The sequence below is a fragment of the Mastigoproctus giganteus genome, chromosome 2, assembly GCF_048544385.1.
Source record: "Mastigoproctus giganteus isolate SK-2022 chromosome 2, ASM4854438v1, whole genome shotgun sequence".
Taxonomy (NCBI): Eukaryota; Metazoa; Arthropoda; class Arachnida; order Uropygi; family Thelyphonidae; genus Mastigoproctus; species Mastigoproctus giganteus.
The window spans coordinates 209,250,917-209,272,552 of NC_143576.1; the positions used below are offsets into that span (position 1 = coordinate 209,250,917).

Sequence of the window (21,636 nt, forward strand, 5' to 3'; positions counted from 1 at the left end):
CTGCGATGTTACTGTACTGCTTGCATACAGCTACCTGGCAAGAAGTTACAATCAATATTACCTGGTGTTAAATCAGTTGTTCCCATGTCACAATTTGTGCAAGAGTGATTTATCATACTACTTGTCTCGATTGTGCGGTGCTGTTATATTGGGGAATCTAAACATCGGTTAGTTGATCAAATTTCTGAGCATGAGAGAGCTATACGGTAGGCTGATTTTTGGCATCTCAGCCATTGCTGGCATTACTGAAGTGAGCAGCAATTTAATTATGACCTCTGGTCTAACAGTGAAATTTTGGATTATGTTGTGATGGATGCCATCTCCCATGGTTAGAGGCCATCCATATAGCAATGGCAGGTCCCACTGTTAATCATAATGCTGGGACCTGCATTCACCCTATTATGGAGGCCACTGTTTTACACCATGATGGGAGGTGGCAAGTTAACAATAAGGGGGCTAGGCATTAAAATAGCAATACAGAGTCTGATAGTTAACGTCTTCTATTTCTCTTACTCCTTCCTCCCCCTTTCCTTTTCTTCTGCTACACTCAATGCACAGACACCGATTGTTCGTACATGCATGGGATTTTCCTTTGTAATATACATTTCAGTTTACTGTCGTTATCTTATATACAGTGCACATCTGTTTTTAATTGACTGTTTTATTTTATTGTACATAGTTAGTGATTTTAAATTCTTGTATATATTTATAATTTTTTTTATTATTTATTTTTTTTATTTCTAATTTTGTATCATCATTTATTTTAATAAACCATATGAAGCCAGTAGAAGCAATAATATTTGGTTATTATGTCTAATCCTGATGCTTGAGGACTTTTCTAATAACTATGCTCTTATTTATCAATCACCTTTATCATCTCATATTTCTTTCCCTGCTGTGGATAATTAAACAATCACTTCGCCATGTCTCTAACCAGGCAATTTTACTTAGTACATTAAAACTCTGCTTTTTTATCCTATTACTTCATGATGCCTCTTCTGCAATTGATTGATAACACCGACCAACAAAATGAAACTTTTTTTTTTCTCCATAAAAGATGTAATCATTCTTTTCTAAACTAGTTTTAAACACTGATTTAAAATATGTTCTCGGTTTTATACTAACACGTGTAATTTTTGTAATATGACTTGGATATGAGCAGAAGTTAAAATTATTTAATTACACAATGCAATTAAATTGTCTATAATTAAATAAATAAACATAATGTGCAGTGATTTCTTTTGATAGCTTTGTTCGAAATGTTGCATATGTGACTGGTTACAATTACATTTTTATCACTTTTACAATTTAAATCCAATACACTTTATACACATAGTTGAAATAATACATATTTGAATTAATTAAAAATTATAAGTAGAATTTAAAAATGTGCAAATGATTTCCTTTAATAGCTTTGTTTGGAAATTTGAAGTATGGCAGTGCAGTCTGCCAATGCAAATTCATTCCAGAAACCTTGGCAGCAATTTTACATTGATTTAATGTCTTCGTGGAATTGTTCACTCTGCAGGTCTTCAGGAAAGAAGTCTAAATGTGAATGCAAGAAATTAAGTTTCAGCAACATATGATATCCCATTTCTTTATATTCACTGAGCAGTTTCTGAACTCAATCTTTGTATGTGGGAGACCTGTGGTTACTTAAAAAGGTTCCACAAAGTCATTTTAAAGCCTCCCTGTTTTTAATTCTAATATATTGAGGCCCCACAAAGATCTCCCTCTTTCATTTTTGTGGCACTCATCTTTGGAGATTTCTCACTTAAGTAATGAAATCCTCTCAAATTCATCTTATCTGTCATTTTCACATAGGTACCTTTACTAGACCAAGTTTAATGTGAAGTTGAAGGAAAATCTTCATTGGATCCACTAGCGGGAACATACTGATTCCATTCATGTCAGATATAATGATATGTGGTAGAACAATGTCCCACAGGAAACAACAATATTTTGTGAACCCTCCTTGCATTCCCATTAACATACTAATAGCTTTGAGGTCACCACAGATATTCCATTAATGAGTGCTGTATTGAATTGCCTCTAGTAATGACTTCACATTGTAGTATGTCTCCTTTAGATTCCATTACACCATTCAGATGTAATGTATTTAGGAAAATCCCCTAAACTCCATTGATATCATGGCAGTAACAGAGTAGACCATTTATTGTAAAGAATATCACCAAAACTTGGGTTTTTTTGATAGACACTTTGATGTTCTTCTTAACCAAGTGTTTCCTTTTTGGTCTCAAGGCAAGAAGTTCAGATTTATCTTTGGAGAGAGATAAATCTCTAATGAGGTTATTTGACTCATCTTGGTAAAAAGCTCCGATGTCTCTTCAATGGGTGTGTACTCAGAATTGGCTGATGTTCCCAAGCCTCCATAATCACACCTTCATAGTTATCCATTTTGTCTTCTAAAGAATCTATTTTTGCTGATGTGGAAGTACCAGAATTGATTTATTATTATCATAAGGGACTGGTCTCATTGCTAAATCAATCCGGTAGAGATAAATAATCTTGTGCTCATCCTTCACTGAGAAACCAGTTACATTCACATTACAAAAGTAAAATCACTATCACAGTCTTCTGGCTTCCTCCATACCAAAGGTATGGAAAATGGCATCACTCTTTCCTTTTGTTCAAACAGTCACATAATCCATTTGAACAAGTAGTATAAATAACATATAGTACCTATGCTTTATTCTGGTCATCCAGAGAACAGCCAATGTATAAACAGTATATCTGCTGAATATCGTCGCGATTGTATGCCACTGTGATTTAGTTAGGAAACAGCTGTGCACATACAGAGCAAAATTTGTTGGGGGTGGTCTTTATGCTTTCAAGGCATGACAAATGTGTTTGAGTAATTTTCCAGATCTTATCTAAAAGATTTAATCATTATATTACAATTTATAATCAAATAATTAAATTATGAAATAAAAAGGACATGGATATATTCAAATGTAAACATGGATGTATAAACAATAATAATAAATAAATAATAATTATATTAATGGTTAGCTGAATAGCTGTGTGAGTAGTATATGCTCATGTAATCAGTCTTATCACAAATACTAGATGTAAAAAGTGAAAACAGATTTGAAAATCAGTGCCTAGTCCACGTATTTTTTCCCCCCAATGAAATGTACTTGTTGAGCTGTATAAATTGAATCTAAACTTTTCTGTGCAGTATTCCATTAAAATGAAATTGCTAAATCTTACTTAGTTAACTTCTATATTATCTTTATACCAGTTTCTTATAACCTATATTCCTACATATTAGTTACCCTATAGTACATTGTAACCTCCATAGCCGAGTGGTCAGGAGCGGGAGTGCAGTAGCACACGCTCTTTGAGTAGACTGGAGTTCAAGCCCCTGACTGCTAAATACGGTCGATCTGCCAACCCGCACTGGACCAGCGTGGCAGATTATGGTCCATTTCCCTCAAGCATGAATTGTTGAGGAGGCTTCCATCCTGCAGTGGGTTGATAATGGCTGCAGTTTACCTTTTACCTTTTTACATTGTAACCTTTTTATCTATATAATTTGTGTATAATTCTGCCTTAGCTTCATTTGATGTATAATTCATTTCTATTCTGTAAATTCTTCTGGCCTTTGCTGTGCAGGATATGATGGTTATAGGTAATTCTATCGTAATTTTTTATATCAACTAATAAACTGATATTTGTTATTAATTAATTAAATTAATTATTATATTACATTCAAGTGATGTAATATACAGGACATACAGGCTGAATAAATGAAAAATTTGCTTCTACCACAGGGATATTAGTTAAATGTACAAACAACTTGCCACTCAATCTTGTAGAATTAGAAAGCTCATATAAATTTAAGGATGGATAGAAATGGGGTGAAATCAAGTGAGAGTTTTTTAATAAGCCTAGTTTCCTCACATCATTTTACCTCTATTAATGCTGTTACTAATGCATTAACTACTTATTTCAATATCTTTAAAGCAAGTACTTACTTTCAATATCTTTATCAATAATATCCCTTCTTCTTGCAATAATCTGTTACAAAATAAAACATAAATATAACTTAACCAAGTATCATGCCTGTTTTATATTAATTTATATTTACATATACAATCAATTAACAATCACAAAAAAAGGATTTCGCATATGCACATAAATAGATAACCTCATTACTCAGTAAGATGATGTACCAGAAAATGTAGTCACTGTGATAAAAATAATATACCAAAAAATACTGCATGTGGACAGAGAACATACGAAAAATGGTTGACAAAAAAAAAGGTCAACAAGAGAAACATCCAGTGAGTAGGCACAACAAATAACATGAAAACCATGTGAAAATCAGTATGCACAGCAGTCATTTATGTGGAATGACTGTTGTTACAAATTGGAGCAGTTTGGCACTGGGACAAGTTACTGCTATGATTAATGAATGGTTCAGAGGCAGGAGACAGATAATGGCCACTGCTCTTCATGAACTAATGTTATGAGTTGCTTAGCATCTAGTGGACATAGTGTTTTTGTCAAGTGGTTCCTGTGGTTCCCCATAAATTCGCATTGAGTACTCTGTGATGTATGCACAACATTGCAAGGCCAGTCAGTGTGGGTTATGTGTGAGTAGTGTGTTGTTTGACTGGCCTCTTAGTTACTGGGAGGCTCAATCACCCAGAAGGAGCCTTTCAGCATCCGCCCACCGGCATGAGGAGCCGGGCCAGGATGGTAGAAGGAACATCTGATGGGCTCTTTCCCCACTTACAAAGCAAGAGAGGAGAGAGGCCAAGTTAGAGGAACGGAGCGAGTTGGATAGGAAAGGTAAGAAAAGGGGAAAGAAGCAAGGGTAGGCAGAGTGGAAGGCTACCCCCCCAGCAGAGGGCCAAATGGCCAGATAATCCCACACCTGTCTATTGACCAGTGTCAGCAAAACCCCTTCAATGAGGATTCATCGAGGGGTAGTTAAAATCCCGCCTGGGGAGTGTCCCAGGCCAGCAAAAGAGCCCAAAAGCATCTAATCCCATGCCGATGGAGAGGCGGCATCAGCAAAGGAGCTTCAAGGAGAAGAGGTGAAGGCAGGAATCCCACTGGTTTATCCCCTGCAGAGAAAAGTGTTGGTGTCGGCAAGAATCTCTGGCGGAAGCTTTATCAAGAGAAGTTGATAATTACCCGGTGAAGTCTTCTAGGAGCAGCAGAGAACATGTTGGAGCACTGCAGGAGAAGATGAAGTTACTGTGGATGGACAGGGAAAAAAAAAAAAAAAGTTGGTTTATAATATTTATTAACAATACTGATGCAAGCTGTTTGTTTAAGGACTTTACGGAGCAAGGACAGCAAGGCCATAATGCACCTAATTGATGTAAGCAAATCAAGTTTAATGTCTAAGTCTGCCAATGATAAAATGGCGAGTGGAGTAGTTAATGAAAATAATCAGGATATGCTAGTCCAATGAGATCTGGATAAATTAGGCAGATGGGCTAAAAAAATGGCACATGAATTTTAACAATGATAAATGCAGCTGGATTTGGGTAGCACAGCAACAATCACAGAATAGCATATCATTTGGGTGATACCAAACTCAAGGTAATGGAGAATAAAAATGACCCATAAGTAACTGTACAGTCTGATGTGAAGTTTGTGCAGCACAGACAAGCTGGTAGGACAGCTCACATAGTTCTGTCAATGATACACAGGAATTTTACCACCAGGGACAAGGAGGTGATTAACCTCTTGTATAAGATTGTAGCTTGAGTATTGCAGATAGATTTAGAAGCCTCATTTTAATGCTGTGATAAGCTGTGTGAGCTAAACTGGTAGGGCTGATGCAGAAGTAAATGAAGGATGCGTGAAGCTTGCTTTATTGGCAGTTATCCTGTCTACTTTTTGCTAATTTATCTCTGTGATTTTATGTTATAATAAAAATACAGGAATGAGAAGCTCACAATAGGAGAATGTAATATGAGAATCCCCTGCTAACTGCATGGGATATATTCCTGCAAAGTATCGTGTTTGGAAAGATTGAAGTCCTAAGGTTGATAATACAACCTCTAAGGGTTGATAATACAATAAGAAGAACAGGATAACAAGGTTATGGAACCAGATACATATATACAATGTTTGCTTTCAGTATTATTGATTTTAGAGGACAAAATAAAAGTAAAGGGTAAAATAAATGTTAATTTACATTAGTGTATAACAGATATTGTAATCTTTAAAGCATTACAAAAACAAGTCCAAAATAAGTCCAGGAAAACTATAAACGTTACTCAGAAACTGGAAAAACTAAAGGTAGATGCCAACACATCCATTGTGTGAAACCATAAGAGTCACCAATAGGCAGACTGCCAAAGATTTTTCACGGTAATTTGAACCTAAGTCTGCATTAAATAATTATTTGAGTTTTGCATTTTTGTAAGCTGCCTTAATTTGATAAGTAACATTTAAAAACTGATATGTTATAATGAATGCACCTTTTTCATGATATATAATAAAAGGAAATAAAAATATGTTATCATAATATTTTCTGGATGTTTTATAAATTAAGCCAAAAAGGGATCTGGACTGTGATGAATTGCATTTTTACTAAGGACTGTGAAGAAAATTAATCGGTAACTTGGTATATACAGTATGGATGAGTGTGTCATTGAGAGGGTAGAATATTAAACAAATCCACTCTCTCTGCACCACGCACTAGAAATGTGGATTTATCAAGGATGCAGTAGTATAGCTGCTTCGCTATCAAGTCACAGGAGAATCTGGAACTAGGGACCACATAAACCATGTATATGTAAAAAAAAAGCACAGATTGGAAAATTTTGGTATACAATATAAAACTGGTCATTCTCAAATCAACAGTTGACAAGCTATGGTTGGGGAGGGTTTCCTGTATTGAGATACACAGGTGGAATGTGGTTGCCATAAGAAAAATTATAATCAACAGCATTTTGATTTATGAAAATTAATCATTTTATCATTTTGAAAATTTTTTAATGAAACATTATTGAAGCACTTGGAAATTTTGCCGTGCCTGGGTTTCTCAATTGTAGGCTTCTTGTTTCCAAAGAGAATAAAAAAATAAATTTAATAAATAATAACTTAACTATACAGATAAACTAGCAAAAAGTAGGCACCCAATGCTGCTGAGAGCAAGCTACTTCAGTGTTCTCTTTTTGTTTAAGGGCTTTACTATAACTAGATTTTGACATTTAATTTGACAATTTATTTTTCCATTTTTCAGTCTATAAACTGAAACCAGTAATCACCAGGTCCAAGGTTGTCAGTTTGTGGATATTCTGCCTGCATATAGTGGGCATGACTTTACAATGCAATTTCTGATAGTCTATATTTCTTTGAGGAAGAAGTTACTGAGATATTTAAAATGATTTACAGTAAAGGTATGCCTTGATATAGTCAGGCATAGTTTTTCGTGAATTATGTGTATGAGGTGTCCCTGACAGAATTACACCCCAACAAAATGAAGTGCCACCAAGTTTCATTCAAAGCACAACTAGTATTCTCAAAGCCTAGATTTAGAAACCCTTACAACTTTTGAGTGTAGAGAGTCTTGAGAGAGTGTATTTACAAATCTAGATTTTGAATTTCTTCGAATCTAAACATGCAATTAAATTTTCAATATTGATCAAGAACACTAATAATTCCATGAGTAATTCTATTTCTCAACTGGCCTTAATAATCGAAAATTGAAGGTGGCCATAGTATTGATATTATGGATACTTTATCCCAGAGAGATTCTGCAGTATTTTGTATTCCTTTCAGGTAATAAATAAATGCTCATTTATAAAATGTAAGTTCATAATGGAAGGTTTAATCTCACCCTTATATGCTGCAGATCGATACGGAAGCTATCAAAAACTATTCATAAATATTAAAATGTACAGTGGAATTTGTTTCTCGATAATAACAGTGGATGTGATAAAATATATTTATTCACTTCAGAGATTATCTTTACATTAAGGTTTTACATGGAATTTTATATTTTAATAAAAATGTTATCAGCTCAGATCTTTAAGTAATGCTAAGTAATAACAGAAACTAAAAGAGGATAGTGGAATGAGGGGGGGGAAAGAACAAAAGAAAGTTGGGAATCAATTATTTATAGGAACCTAAAGAAACAATTATCAGAAAAAAAGGCTTATTTTTATAGTAATTAGCCTTTAGTATTTTTTTTATGGTAATAATTTATGCTTGTTTTATAGTTCTTGTGGAATTTTTGGTGTTTATGGTAATTAAGTTGACATTTTTACATCAATGATATTCTATAAATAATGCAGATATATTACTCTATCAAAAATATTTAATCTGAAAACCAACCTCTTTCAGATCAACAAAAGCATATCCAATATCTTCACAGTCCAAGTCTTGGCAGTCTTCAGGTGGTTCACTCACCACTGTGAATTGGATTCTATTTATAAAAATATGCAAAAAATAAACTGCTTCACACTTCTTTAGAAATCATACTATTTGAATTCTCAATGAAAATCTAGTTGCAATAAACTTTAATAGTTAGTTTTACAATATTTTACTAACTACAATCTAGCCAACAATATTTTTACCTCCAAGAACTTAAATTCTGTTTTTAACCAATTTTTATGCATAGATTTCAAAAATCACCATGATGGTTTCACATCACAGTTATCATAGAGGGAGTTATGTTTTACCAAAATATGCCGATTTTGCATAATATAGCCAGTAATGTATGACATACTGATTTATTTTAACAGATATAAGCTCTTAATTTTAGGCAGTCGATTCTGGCCTCGGTTTTCTTGTGATAAACATAATCAGACTGCTACCTGTGGTTCTTAGCCTCAAATACCAATGCAACAATGTACAATTTGAAGCGAGCACACTTAGAGTTTTTGGTGAAGATTTTTGTAGACTGTGCCAAGGTTTTCTAAGTATTAACTGATCTTGACATGTTCTCAGGGTTGTAAATCTATCCTGCAAACATAAACAGCCCCTCGAGAGTTGAATTTCCTGGAAGCCTCCACCTCACAAGATGTCGACTATCAGCCAGTAAGTTCAGGTAGCAAGGTACCTTTAATTAAACAAGATGAGTTGAATGATTTGGTTCGAGATTTAAATTTGCCGAAAGAACAAGTCGAACTGTTAGGTTCTAGGTTACAGCAGTGAAATATACTCGCAGCAGAAACAAAAATTTCAATGTTTTGAAAAAGACATGAAAAGCTTTCGAAATATTTTGATACGGAGGACAGTATGTGTTTTTGCAGACATTATTGGACTTCTGAAGAACTAGATGTCATGCATAAGTCAAATGAATGACCAGCCTCAAAATTAAGTTTAAAAGCAGTTTTGCTTCATAATGGCAATGAATTTCCATCAGTTCCTGTGTTTCATTCAGTTGAACTTGAAGAATGTCATGAAAGCATTTCTAAGGTTCTACATGCTATAAAATACCAGGAGTATGGTTGGAACATATGTGGTGACCTTAAGGTTATTGGTTTGCAGGGGAAAGTTTCACAAAATATTGTTTTTTTTGTGTTTGTGGGACAGCCATGTGACAGAAGAACATTATGTTGTGCAACATTGGGACAAGCAGGACGAGTTCATACTAGGACAATGTAACATAAAATATCCTTTAGTGCAATCAAACAAGGTTCTTCTTCCATTCCTTCACATCAAACTTGGATTGATGAAAAATTTTGTGAAGAGACTAGATAAAGAAGTTAATGGATTTGCATACTTGACAAGTGTGTTTTCTAATTTAACATATGCCAAACTTAAGGAAGAATTTTCATTGGACCCCAAATTAGGAAACTCCTGAAAGAAGAAGTGTTCAAAACCCAGTTAAAGGAGGATGAATTAGCAGCTTGCCGATCATTTAAGGTGATAGTACATGGTTTTTGGGTAATAGGAAAGAAGAAAACTATGAAATATTGGTGTCTAATTTACTTGAGTGCTACAAAAATACGGGCTGTTGAATTTCTCCATTTTCTCCATTCCCATCTTGAATTTTCCCCCGAAAATCTGGGAGATGCGAGTGATGAACAACGGGAGCAGTTTCATCAAGATATTTCCATGATGGAAAAGCGGTACCAAGGTTGCTGGGATCCTGTAATGATGGGGGATTACTGCCGGTTCCTTGTGAGGGAGAGTAAGTACAAGAAAAATCCCTCAGTAACAAACATTTTTAAGAACAATTACAGGTATGCTGATTATATATTATTGTAATATAACTATTTCACTATGATATTTTTTCTGAAGTTATAGAGAACGTATAATATTTTTTTTACACTTGTATTACAAACTTGAATTACATATATATATATTCCTTCATTTTAACATTAAATGCTGGTGTGTCTTTTGATGTAGAAGTGATAGAAACTTTTTTTGGTGATTTTCGGAATCAGCGTGTTTATTTCCTCCAGAATCGCATATTTTCATTGCAGAGGTATGACAAAAAAATTTTCTGTTGGCTAGTGCAATTTTTTAGGGAAGGGTAGCACATATCATAAATACCCAAAAATTTCACATTTTAATTCCAGAAATTCAGGATTACGAGTATCAATAGTATCCTTGAAGTTCTCTTGGTGTAAAAATTTTCTTATATCAGATTATCCGTATATTTTTCCTTTGGTCATTGGAATTATTTTGCCAATATTGAAAACTTCTGTTAGACATTATAATGAATAAACAAATATTTCAGAAATAAAAATAATAATTGCCATAGATGATTACTGATTAGTATTGTTGGTGGCAAATGATGCAAGAAGGCCAGCTTATAAAGCATTAGCCAAAAAACCTTCCCACATCATTCATCCATCCCCTCCCATAATTTGACTAGTTTTTCCTTAAATTGATTCACACTACCCACTCCACAACAACAGATGGAAGTTTCTTCCAACAACTGACCACCCGCTGGCTGAAGGCAAACTTCCACATATCTGTCCTGCAATCATCCTTATTCAATTTGAGTTTATGTCCCTTCAAATGTGTACTCTGAGCAAGAGAAAGAACGCAACCAGCATTGAGCTTGCCAATCCAATCAAAGCCTTAAATACGTCAATCAGATCACCTTGCAGGTTTCTAGTCTCCAGACACTAATTTGAAAAACTGAAGCCTTTCTTGGTAAGATCACCCTTTTGTTCCCTTCACTAATCTCACTACACTTCTCTGCACATGTTCCAGCAAATCTACATCCCACTGCCTTATATAATGGAATAATCACCTCCTTATCCTTGCTAGCAAAGTTCCTGTATATCACCGACAAAACCCCATGAGTTGTCCTGGTAGCCTGCCTATACTGCTCAGAGAATTTCACATCTGACTGCACAATTACCTCTAGGTCTTTTTCATTTTCTACTACTCTGAGTGTACTCCACACAGTTAGTAAGTTGGTATGTTAATCTGGAATTACTGCTTTTCATATGCAGTACCTTGCATTTGCCAATGTTAAACTTCAACTGCCATTTCTCAGCACCTCAACCTATTGTTATTTGGTTTTTAGGAGCATTAGCAACTAAAGCCATATTGCTCTGGGAATATGCGGTAATCATTCCCTTGACCTTTCCGCATCCTCCGTATTTGGTGGTGACGGGCTCGAACCCCGGTCTAATCAAGAAGCGTGTGCTACACACTGCTGCTCCTTCCCACCTGGCTACGGAGACGCCACATCAACCTAATTTTCCTTGATCTTGTTGCAGTGGCTCACCCTGGTGATCTGATTAACCACCCCACCAATTTTGTATCATCTGCAAACTTGGACATTAAGCTTGATATACCTTCATCAATATCATTAACAAATATAAAAAACAATGGGCCCAGCACTGAACCACGGCAGACTCCACTAATAACATTAGTATATGAAGAGCAGTATCCATTAATAACTACTCTGCCTTCTTCCACTCAACAATCCCTTTATCCAGAGTAGCAAAAATGTCACACTGTTCGAAATTACACAGCAGTCTTTTATGTCTTTTATATATATATATATAAAGTCTTAGAGTACAAACGTAACAAATAATTAATACATAACTTGATATGGAAGTTATATAAAGGGAACTCGTAGATAACACTCGATACTGAAAAATAAATATAGCGTTATAACTGTGTTGGGATACAAGTTTAAGGTTTTAATTTTGTTCTGAAATTGAAATTTTATTGAAATTAAATCGAAATCATGACTCAGACCAGAGCAGCAAAGCAAAAGGCTCAAGCTAATGGGAGTGCTGTGGCTCAGGGGAGAACTGAGGGGGGCAGTTTCCCTCTGAATCACAGCCTTTTAAGATGCACTGTTTGCTTGATGTTTGCGGAGCAATCGGGTACGGGACATGATACTGCCATGGGGGATGTCTTTGTGTGTGCACGATGCAAGGAGTGCAAGGAAATTAGGCGACACCTCAGCGTTGTTATGGGCCTATATGAGATCTTGAAGGACAGGGTGGATGACCTCGAAGGAAATAAATTGAGGGGCCCATCAAGCTCTCAGCTGCCCACATCAACGCCAGAGCTTGCACTTGGTCATCTTGCAACACAGAGGCAGCCCCCAAGGCAGAAAGCGCTGGTCCCACAGGAACTAGTAGTTGTTGTTGACTCTATTGTCAGGGAAACGGGGAACATGCTTTGTAAAAAGGAAAGGTGGAACAGGACCAGGGTATGTCTGCTAGGGGCAAAGGTTGATGACATTGTAAAGCGGATATCATCTTTTAAGGGCACAAAAGGTGATATAGTTGTACACGTTGGCACTAATGATATCAAGAGTAGGAGACCGGCGGAATTACTTAACAAGTACAGGTCACTGTTGAAAAAAAGCCGTGAAATAGGGTAGAATTTGAAAGTGTCTGCAATTCTGCCCAGACACGATAGGAGGGAGTATATGATGAGAGCCTTGTCAATCAATTCGGCCCTGGAAAGGTTGTGCAAGGCTCAAGGGGTAGAATTTTTTTCAGCCTGGACTGTACCTGTTAACAGGAGAGATTGCTTCTACAGGGATGGGATACACTTAAATAGAAAGGGTGCAAGAATATTTGCTGATGCTATCGAGGCAGTGTTAGGTGGGTCGGAAAGCTGCTAGCTTGGGGGGAGACAAAGACGAATAGATTAACAGTAGCCACTGGCAGAGGTAAAAGAGATTCTTGCACTGCTTCTACTGGAATGAGCAGAAGCCTGAAAAACAAGATGCAGGATATTTCAGAGACTGCTGGGAGTCATTGCGGTACAAGTAAACACATGGGTTGTGTTAGGGTAGCTAAGAATAGAAACAGGTGCATGTATACTTGCGTGTACACCAATGCTAGGAGTTTAGTAAATAAATTTGATGAATTTGAGGTATTGCTCAAAACATCAAAGGCAGATATTGTTGGGATATCAGAGACATGGTGTCACACAGATATAAGGAATGCAGAACTGGAATTTGGGGAGTACAACGTCTACAGAAAGGATAGACAGGATAGGAAGGGAGGAGGGGTTATGCTATTAGTTAAAAAACACATAAAATCCAAGGAAGTGAAGCCAGTCGACATCGATGGACAGTGCAGTGTCGAGTCAGTTTGGTGTGACATAAGCAGAGGTAAATCAAAATTGAGAGTAGGAGCGTGCTATAGGCCTAATGACTCTGATGAGTATAATAAGATACTGTACAGGGAAATAGAATGGGCCAGTAAATCAGAGAGTCTTATAATGGGGGATTTTAATTTCCCAGATATTAACTGGAATTTGTGGGTTGGTCACTCACACACTAGCAAAGCTTTTGTGGATTTATTGGATGATTGTTTTCTACACCAGCATGTTTGGGAGGCAACTAGAGGGAGTAATACTCTTGATCTGATTATCAGTAGTGATTCTTCATGCATTAAGAATCTGCAGATAAAGGAACCACTAGGTGGCAGTGATCACAGTGTGCTGAAGTGGGATTTACTCAAGGAGGTAACTACCATCAGAGGTAAAGGGAAGGGTTTTTGCTTTCGTAAAGGCGACTATGATAGTCTGAGACAGTATTTGAGTTCTATACAGTGGGACCAACTGATGATGTTACCAACAGCAAATTCAAAATGGGAAGCATTCAAGGAACTAATCTTGGAAGCTACCAGGCTTTACATACCAACCAAGAAATATTGTTCAAGGTTCAGGCCTAAATGGTTGTCAGATGAACTAATGAGACATATGGCAGAGAAGAAAAAATGCATGGGATACATACAAATTAATGGGTGACATGGAAGCCTATGATAGATATAAGTTGGTCTGTTGTTTGTTTGTTTGTTATTTGGTTTTTAGGAGCATTAGCAACTAAGGCCATATTGCTCCGGGATATGCGGTGGTCATTCCCTGACCTTTCCGCATCATCCGTATTTGGTGGTGACGGGCTCGAACCCCGGTCTAATCAAGAAGCGTGTGCTACGCACTGCTGCTCCTTCCCACCTGGCTACGGAGACGCCTAGTTGGTCTGTAACCAAGTCACAAAGGAGATTAGGCAGGCAAAGGCAGATTATGAGAAATCCTTGGCAAAGGATGCAAAGAAAAACAGAAAAGAGTTCTTTACCTATTTAAACTCAAGAAGGAAAGGGATGAATCAGATTGGTCCACTGGATGTTGATGGTTCAACAGTTGAGGATCCTGCTCAGGTGGCTAACAATCTAAACGAGTATTTTGCATTTACATTCACACATGAGGAGTTATTCAGGAAGGAGAATGACGTAGGTAAAGTAAACATTGGCAGTGAGCTGGATGATTTTGTAATAACTGAGAGGAAAGTGGAGGAGAAATTGTTGAGGATAAACATTCCCTCAATATAATTGGACACATCCCATCAACCCCAGGTGTCTTTTTATGTTAAGTTTGAACAGTTTCTCCTCCACTTTCCTTTCCATTATCACAAAATCACTTAGCTCCCTGAAAGTTTTTGATATGTACCATAGGTGTCTGTGTCGCCTGTTAATTTATATGCATCCATGCATTTTTTTCCTCTGCCAGTGTCATCAGTTCATCAGACAGCCATTTAGGTCTAAAAATGGAACAGCATTTCTTAGTTGATGAGACTCGCACAACATATGGAATAGTATGAAGGCTGCATAGGTGCTGATGCTAGTCCCTTTTGGAACAACAATAACATAAAAATGAGATTCATTCTGAATAAAATAATATTTGGATATATACATATAATGTTATTAGTGGAGTCCTTCAGGGTTTGGTGCCCATTCTTTTTTTGTGTATTTGTCAATGATATTGATGAAGGTATATCAGGCTTAATGTCCAAGTTTGCAGATGATACAAAGGTTGGCAGGGTTGTTAATGATACTAAAGACAGTATGCTACTGCAACAGGATCTAGAAAAGTTAGGCAGAGGGCTGAGAAGTGGTAACTAAAGTTTAACATTGACAACTGCAAAGTACTGCATATGGGTAGAAGTAACTCAAAAGAAACGTACCAACTTTGTGGTACTGCACTCAGGGAGGTGGAGAATGAAAAAGACATGGGAGTAATTGTGCAGTCAGATATGAAGTTCTCTGAGCAGTGCAGATGGGCTACCAGAGCAGGTCATGGAGTTTTGTCAATGATATACAGGAATTTTGCTGGCAGAGACAAGGAGGTTATTATCCCTTTGTATAAAGCAAAGTCACCTTGAGTACTGCGTACTGTCTGGAGTTCTCAGTTTAGGAGGGATGTAGAGTTGCTAGAATGAGTACAAAGAAAGGTAACAAGATTGGTGAGAGGAACAAAGGGGTGCGCTTACAAAGAAAAGCTTAAGTTCTGCAAGTTGCAGCATCTGGAGACTAGGCACTTGCGAGAGTATCTGATTAAGGTGTATAAGGCCTTGAATGGTTTGAGCAGGCTCAACACAGATGGAATACTTCTGCTTGCTCAGATTAAGAACCTGAGGGGACACAGATTCAAATTGAGGAAAGACAGTTGTAGAATAGATGTATGGAAGTTTGCCTTTAGCCAGCAGGTAGTTGATTGCTGGAACAGACTTCCATCTATTGTTGTGGAAGTTGATAGCTTAAATAAATTTAAGGCTGAACCAAACAAACATTTGGAGTGGGCAGATGGGTAAAATGGCAAGGTTTTTTTTTGGCTGATTCTATATAAGCTTGCTTTCTTGCATCATGTGTCTCAACTAATGCTAAATGTAAAGTACTGCATATGGGTAGCAGTAACTCCAGAGTAACATACCAATTGTGTGGTACTATACTCAGGGTAGCAGAGAATGAAAAGGACCTGAGGGTAATTGTGCAGTCAGATATGAAGTTTTTTGAGCAGTGCAGACAGGCTGCAAGAGTAGCTCATAGTGTCTTGTCAGTGATATACAGAAATTTTGCTAGAAAATAAGAGGTGATTATCCCCTTGTATAAGTCAGTGAGTACAGAGAAGGGCAGTGAGACTGGTGAGTTGAACAAAGGGTTTCTCTTACCAAGAAACGTTTAAGTTCTGCAAATATTCAGCATCTGGAGATTAGGCACCTGCTTGGTGATGTAATTGAGGTTTATAAGGTTTTGAATGGTTTGAGCAAGCTCAATGCTGATGGGATTCTTCCTCTTACTCAGATTACTTACCTGAGGGGACATAAATTCAAATTGAGGAAAGAATTGCAGAACAGATGTGTAGAAATTTTCCTTCGGCCAGTGGGTGGTTGATAGTTGGAGCAGACTTCTATTTGTCATAGTGGAGGTCGAAAACTTAAATTAGTTCATGGCAAAACTAGACAAGCATTTGGAGTGAATGGATGGGTGAAATGGGAAGGTGTTTTTTTTTTTTTTTTTTGGATGATGCTATATAACATTGCTCTCTTGCATCATACGCTTCTACTAATGCTAATGTATATATAAGAATTGTATTTGTAAAAGAATAAGAGAAGTTTACCTCAATATGATACTCTCCAGAAATTAAAACGAAAACAATTAAAAAAAAAAAAAAAAATCAAAAATCTTACGTTACAGTAAGAAATAATTAACAATAATTAAAAATCATATAAACACAATTAAAAATCAAATGAATGCAATTAAAAATTAAGTAAAAAATTAATTTAATGAAAAAACAAAATGCAAAACGATTTTCCTTCCTGAAGCTGACAATGCTTTTCGACCATATGTCGTGATCACAGGAATGAAAATTGCCGAATAGGGGTGAGCATGGAACTTAAATAGGGATTATTTGTCTTTGCACATGCACGTAAAGGACCACGAGTCAGAGATTAGATATGGCCGGCGAACATTAACAGAATTCTTGTGTAATTTAATTTCGATGTAAATTTGAGTCTAGAATGAATATTATTAAACGAATGTAAAATGTCTTGGATAGTGCTACTATTGGTAATGACTAGAACATCGTCTAAATACCTCCCACAGTATGTGATATGGGGTAGAAAAGGCATCAAATGTATATGTTCAATCGTTGAGAGATAGATCTCCGATTGTAGGCCACTCAGGCTTAATCCTATAAATCCAATGATAATTTATTCACACTAGAAATTACCTTGTTATATACGAATGTATACGTTGAATACACATTAGATATTCTTTGGGATATGTTTAATAACTCGAAACCGATTAATTATACAAAGCTTCCTATTAAGGAAATTTTTCACTTAATTCAACTCTTAGTTGAAGCCAACTATATCACCTTTCGAGACAAAGTATACAAACAAATTTTTGGTCTGCCAAAGGGATTAAGCCTGAGCGGCCTGATGTCAGAAATCTATCTCTCAAAGATTGAACGTATACATTGACGCCTTTTCTACCCCGTATCTCACATACTATGGGAGGTATTTAGACGATGTTCTGGTCATTACCAATAGTAGCACTATCCAAGACATTTTACATTCGTTTAATAATATTCATTCTAGACTCAAATTTACATTGGAGAGGGAGAATACGGATACTAAGTCATTAAATTTTCTAAATTTCACGCTTACTCGGGACACGAATAAAATCCAATTTAACATCTATCATAAACCTACAAACACTGGTATGTCTCTGCATTATAACAGCTATCACCCGTTCACCTACAAAAGATCGATTATCTTTAATCAATTTCTCAATGCTTATAAATATTCAATGATGGAATCTGCTTTGGGCTCAGAAATACAAATATTAAGGGCGCCTCCGTAGCCAGGTGGGAAGGAGCAGCAGTGCATAGCACACGCTTCTTGATTAGACCGGGGTTCGAGCCCGTCACCACCAAATACGGAGGATGCGGAAAGGTCATTCAGGGAATGACCACCGCATATCCCGGAGCAATATGGCCTTAGTTGCTAATGCTCCTAAAAACCAAATAACAACAACAACAACAAATATTAACAGGCATTTGGAATTGGAGTGAAGAAATGTGAGCGGTTTTTTTTTTTTTTTTTTTGGCTGATGCTGCATAAGCTTGCTTTCTTGCATCATATAGCCTCTACTAATGCTAATGCTAAAAGAAAGCAAGCTTATATAGCATCAACCAAGGAAAAAAAAAAGAGTAAAAAGAAAAAACCTTGCCATTTCACTCATCCGTCCACTCCAAATGTTTTTTGGTTCAGCCTTAAATTTATTTAAGCTATTAATTTCTACAACAACCGATGGAAGTCTGTGCTAGCAATCAACAACCTGATGGTTAAAGGCAAACTTCCGCACATCCATTCTACAACTGTCTTAGCTCAATTCGAATCTATGCCCCCTCAGGTTCTTAATCTGAGCAAGCGGAAGTAATCCATTAGTGTTGAGCCTGCTCAAACCACTGAAGGCCTTATACACCTCATTCAAATACCCTCGCAGGTGCCTAGTCTCCAGATGCTGCAACTTGCAGGAATTAAGCTTTTCTTTGGAAGCACACCCTTTTGTTACCCTCACTAATCTTGTTGCCTTTCTTTGCACTCATTATAGCAACTCTACATCCCTCCTAAACTGAAATCTACAGACAGTACGCAGTACTCAAGGTGTGGCCTGACTTTGCCCTATACAAAGGGATAATAACCTCCTTGCCTCTGCTAGCAAAATTCCTATATATCATTGACAAAACTCCATGACCTGCTCTGGCAGCCCATCTTCACTGCTCAGAGAACTTCATATCTGACTGCACAATTACTCCCATGTCTTTTTCATTCTCCACCTCTCTGAGTGTAGTACCACAAAGTTGGTATGTTTCTCTTGAGTTACTTCTACCCATATGCAATACTTTGCAGTTGTCAATGTTAAACTTTAGTTGTCATTTCTCAGCCCATCTGCCTAACTTTTCCAGATCCTGTTGCAGTAGCATACTGTCTTTAGTGTCATTAGCAACCCTACCAACCTTTGTATCATCTGCAAACTTGGACATTAAGCTTGATATACCTTTACAATATCATTGATCAAAAATATGCAAAAAAAGAATGGGCCCATCTCGGAACCCTGGGGACTCCACTAATAACATTAGCCCACATAGAGCAGTGTCCATTTATTACCACTCTCTGCCTTCTCCCACTCAACCATCCATTTATCCATTGCAGCAACTTTCCCTTAATCCACACTGCTCCAATTTCTAAAGTAGTCTTCCATGTGCAGCAGTATCAAAAGCTTTCATGAAATCCAAGTATATGATATCAAAATTAATTTTTGCATCCAGTTTCTTTGAGACCACATCGTAGTATCCAATCAAATTGGTCAGACAAGACTTCCCATGCTGTGTCTGAACTATTACTGCAGTCTTGTCTAGGTGATCCAGCATCACTTTTTTTAACCAGTGATCCCATTATTTTCCCCAGAACAGAAGTTAAACTAACAGGTCTATAATTATTTGTGTCATCCTTTGAACATCCTTTGTGAATTGGGGAAACATTTGCGCATCTCCCATCCATGGGACCTTCCCTGAATCTAAGGATGCTTTCATAATTATAGCTACGGGTTTGCTAACTTCACTTGCTGTCTTCTTCAATATAACTGGATAGATTCCATCTGCTCCAGGTGCCTTTTTTATGTTTATGTTTAACTTCAACAATTTCGCTTCCACTTTGCTCTCCGTTATTACAAAATCATTTAGCTCCTTGTTGGAGTTTGGTAAACTTCTGCCCTCCCCTGCTTTACAGAATTCAAAATACTCATTCAGTTTGTTAGCTATCTGAGCAGGATCATCAACAGTCGAACCACCAACATCAAGTAGACCAATCTGATTCATCCCCTTCCTTCCAGAGTTTACATAAGTAAAGAAATGTTTGTTGTTTTTCTTTGCATCCTTTGCCAAGGATTTCTCATAATCAGCCTTTGCTTGCCTAACCTCCTTTGTGACTTTATTACAGACTAGCTTATATCTGCCATAGGCTTCTGTGTCCCTCATAATTTATATGTATCCCATGCATTTTTCTTCTCTCACACGAGAGAAGAAAAACTTGATCCTCATTAGTTCATCTGACATCCAATTAGGTGTAAATCTTGAACAGTATTTCTTAATTGGTATGAAAAGCCTAGTAGCTTCCAAGATCAATTCCTTGAAGGCTTCCCATTTAGAATTTGCTGTTTTAAACATCATCAGTTAATCCCACTGTATAGAATTTTAAAACTGCCTGAGACCACTGTAGTCACCTTTACGAAAACAAGAACCCTTCTCTTAACCCTAGATGGTAGTTACATCTTTAAGTAAATCCCACATCAGTACACTGTGATCACTGTCACCTAGTGGTTCCTTTATCTACAAATTTTTAATGCATGAATAATCACTGCTGATAATCAGATCAAGCGTATTACTCTCTCTGATTGACCCTTGAACATATTGCTGTAGGAAACAATCCTCCAATAAATCCACAAAAGTCTTGCTAGTGTGCGAGTGACCAACCCACAAGTTCCAGTCAATATCTGGAAAGTTAAAATCCCCATTACAAGACATTCTGATTTACTGGTCCACTATTTCTCTGCACAACTGTTCATTGTACTCATCAGAGTCATTAGGCCTATAACACACTCCTACTCTCATTTTTCTTTCCCAGTGTTTATGTCACATCAAACTGACTTAACATTGCACTGGCCACACATATCAACTGGATGCACTTCCTTACATTTTGTGTTTCTTAACTAACAGCATACCCCTCCTCCCTTCCTACCCTGTCTATCCTTTCTGTACACACTGTACTGCCCAAATTCCAATTCTGCACTGCTTATATCTGTGTGACACCATGTCACTGATATCCCAACAATATCTGCCTCTGATATCTTGATCAGCATTTCAAAGTCATCAAATTTATTTACTATACTTCTAGCATTGGTGTACAAACAAGTATAATGCACCTGTTCTTACTCTTAGTTATCCTAACACAGACCATGTATTTACTTGTGTCATGATGACTCCCAGCAGTTCTTGAAATCCTCAGCAACCTGCTCATTACAATAGAAGCAGTGCAAGAATTACTTTTGCCTCTGCCTGCGGCTGCTGTTAATCTTTTAGTCTGTGAATCACCCCAAGCTAGCAGTTTTCCACCTAATACTGCCTCAATAGCACAGCAAATATTCTTGCACCTTTTTTTTTAAATGTATCCCATCCTGTAGAAGCAGCCTCTCCTGTTTGCAAGCACAGACCACGCTGAAAAAAGTTCTATCCTATGAGTCTTGCACAATCTCTCCAGAGCCGAATGGATTGACAAAGCTCTCATCATATACTCCCTCCTATCATGTCTGGGTTGAATTGCAGACTTTCAAATTTAACCCAAACTTGCGACTT

General features: G+C 36.9%; 1 protein-coding gene across 1 annotated transcript in view; it reads right to left on the reverse strand.

The window, feature by feature from the left end:
• The window catches only part of LOC150090019 (protein fantom-like), a 38,743-nt gene that overhangs the window by 6,002 nt on the left and 11,105 nt on the right, over window positions 1-21,636 (reverse strand). Inside the window, exons 3-4 of the mRNA XM_090390150.1 lie at window positions 8,332-8,422; window positions 4,002-4,044 (exon numbers count right to left, since the gene is read on the reverse strand). Coding sequence (XP_090246276.1) covers window positions 4,002-4,044; window positions 8,332-8,422 — 134 coding nt within the window. The remainder of the gene's footprint in view (window positions 1-4,001; window positions 4,045-8,331; window positions 8,423-21,636) is intronic.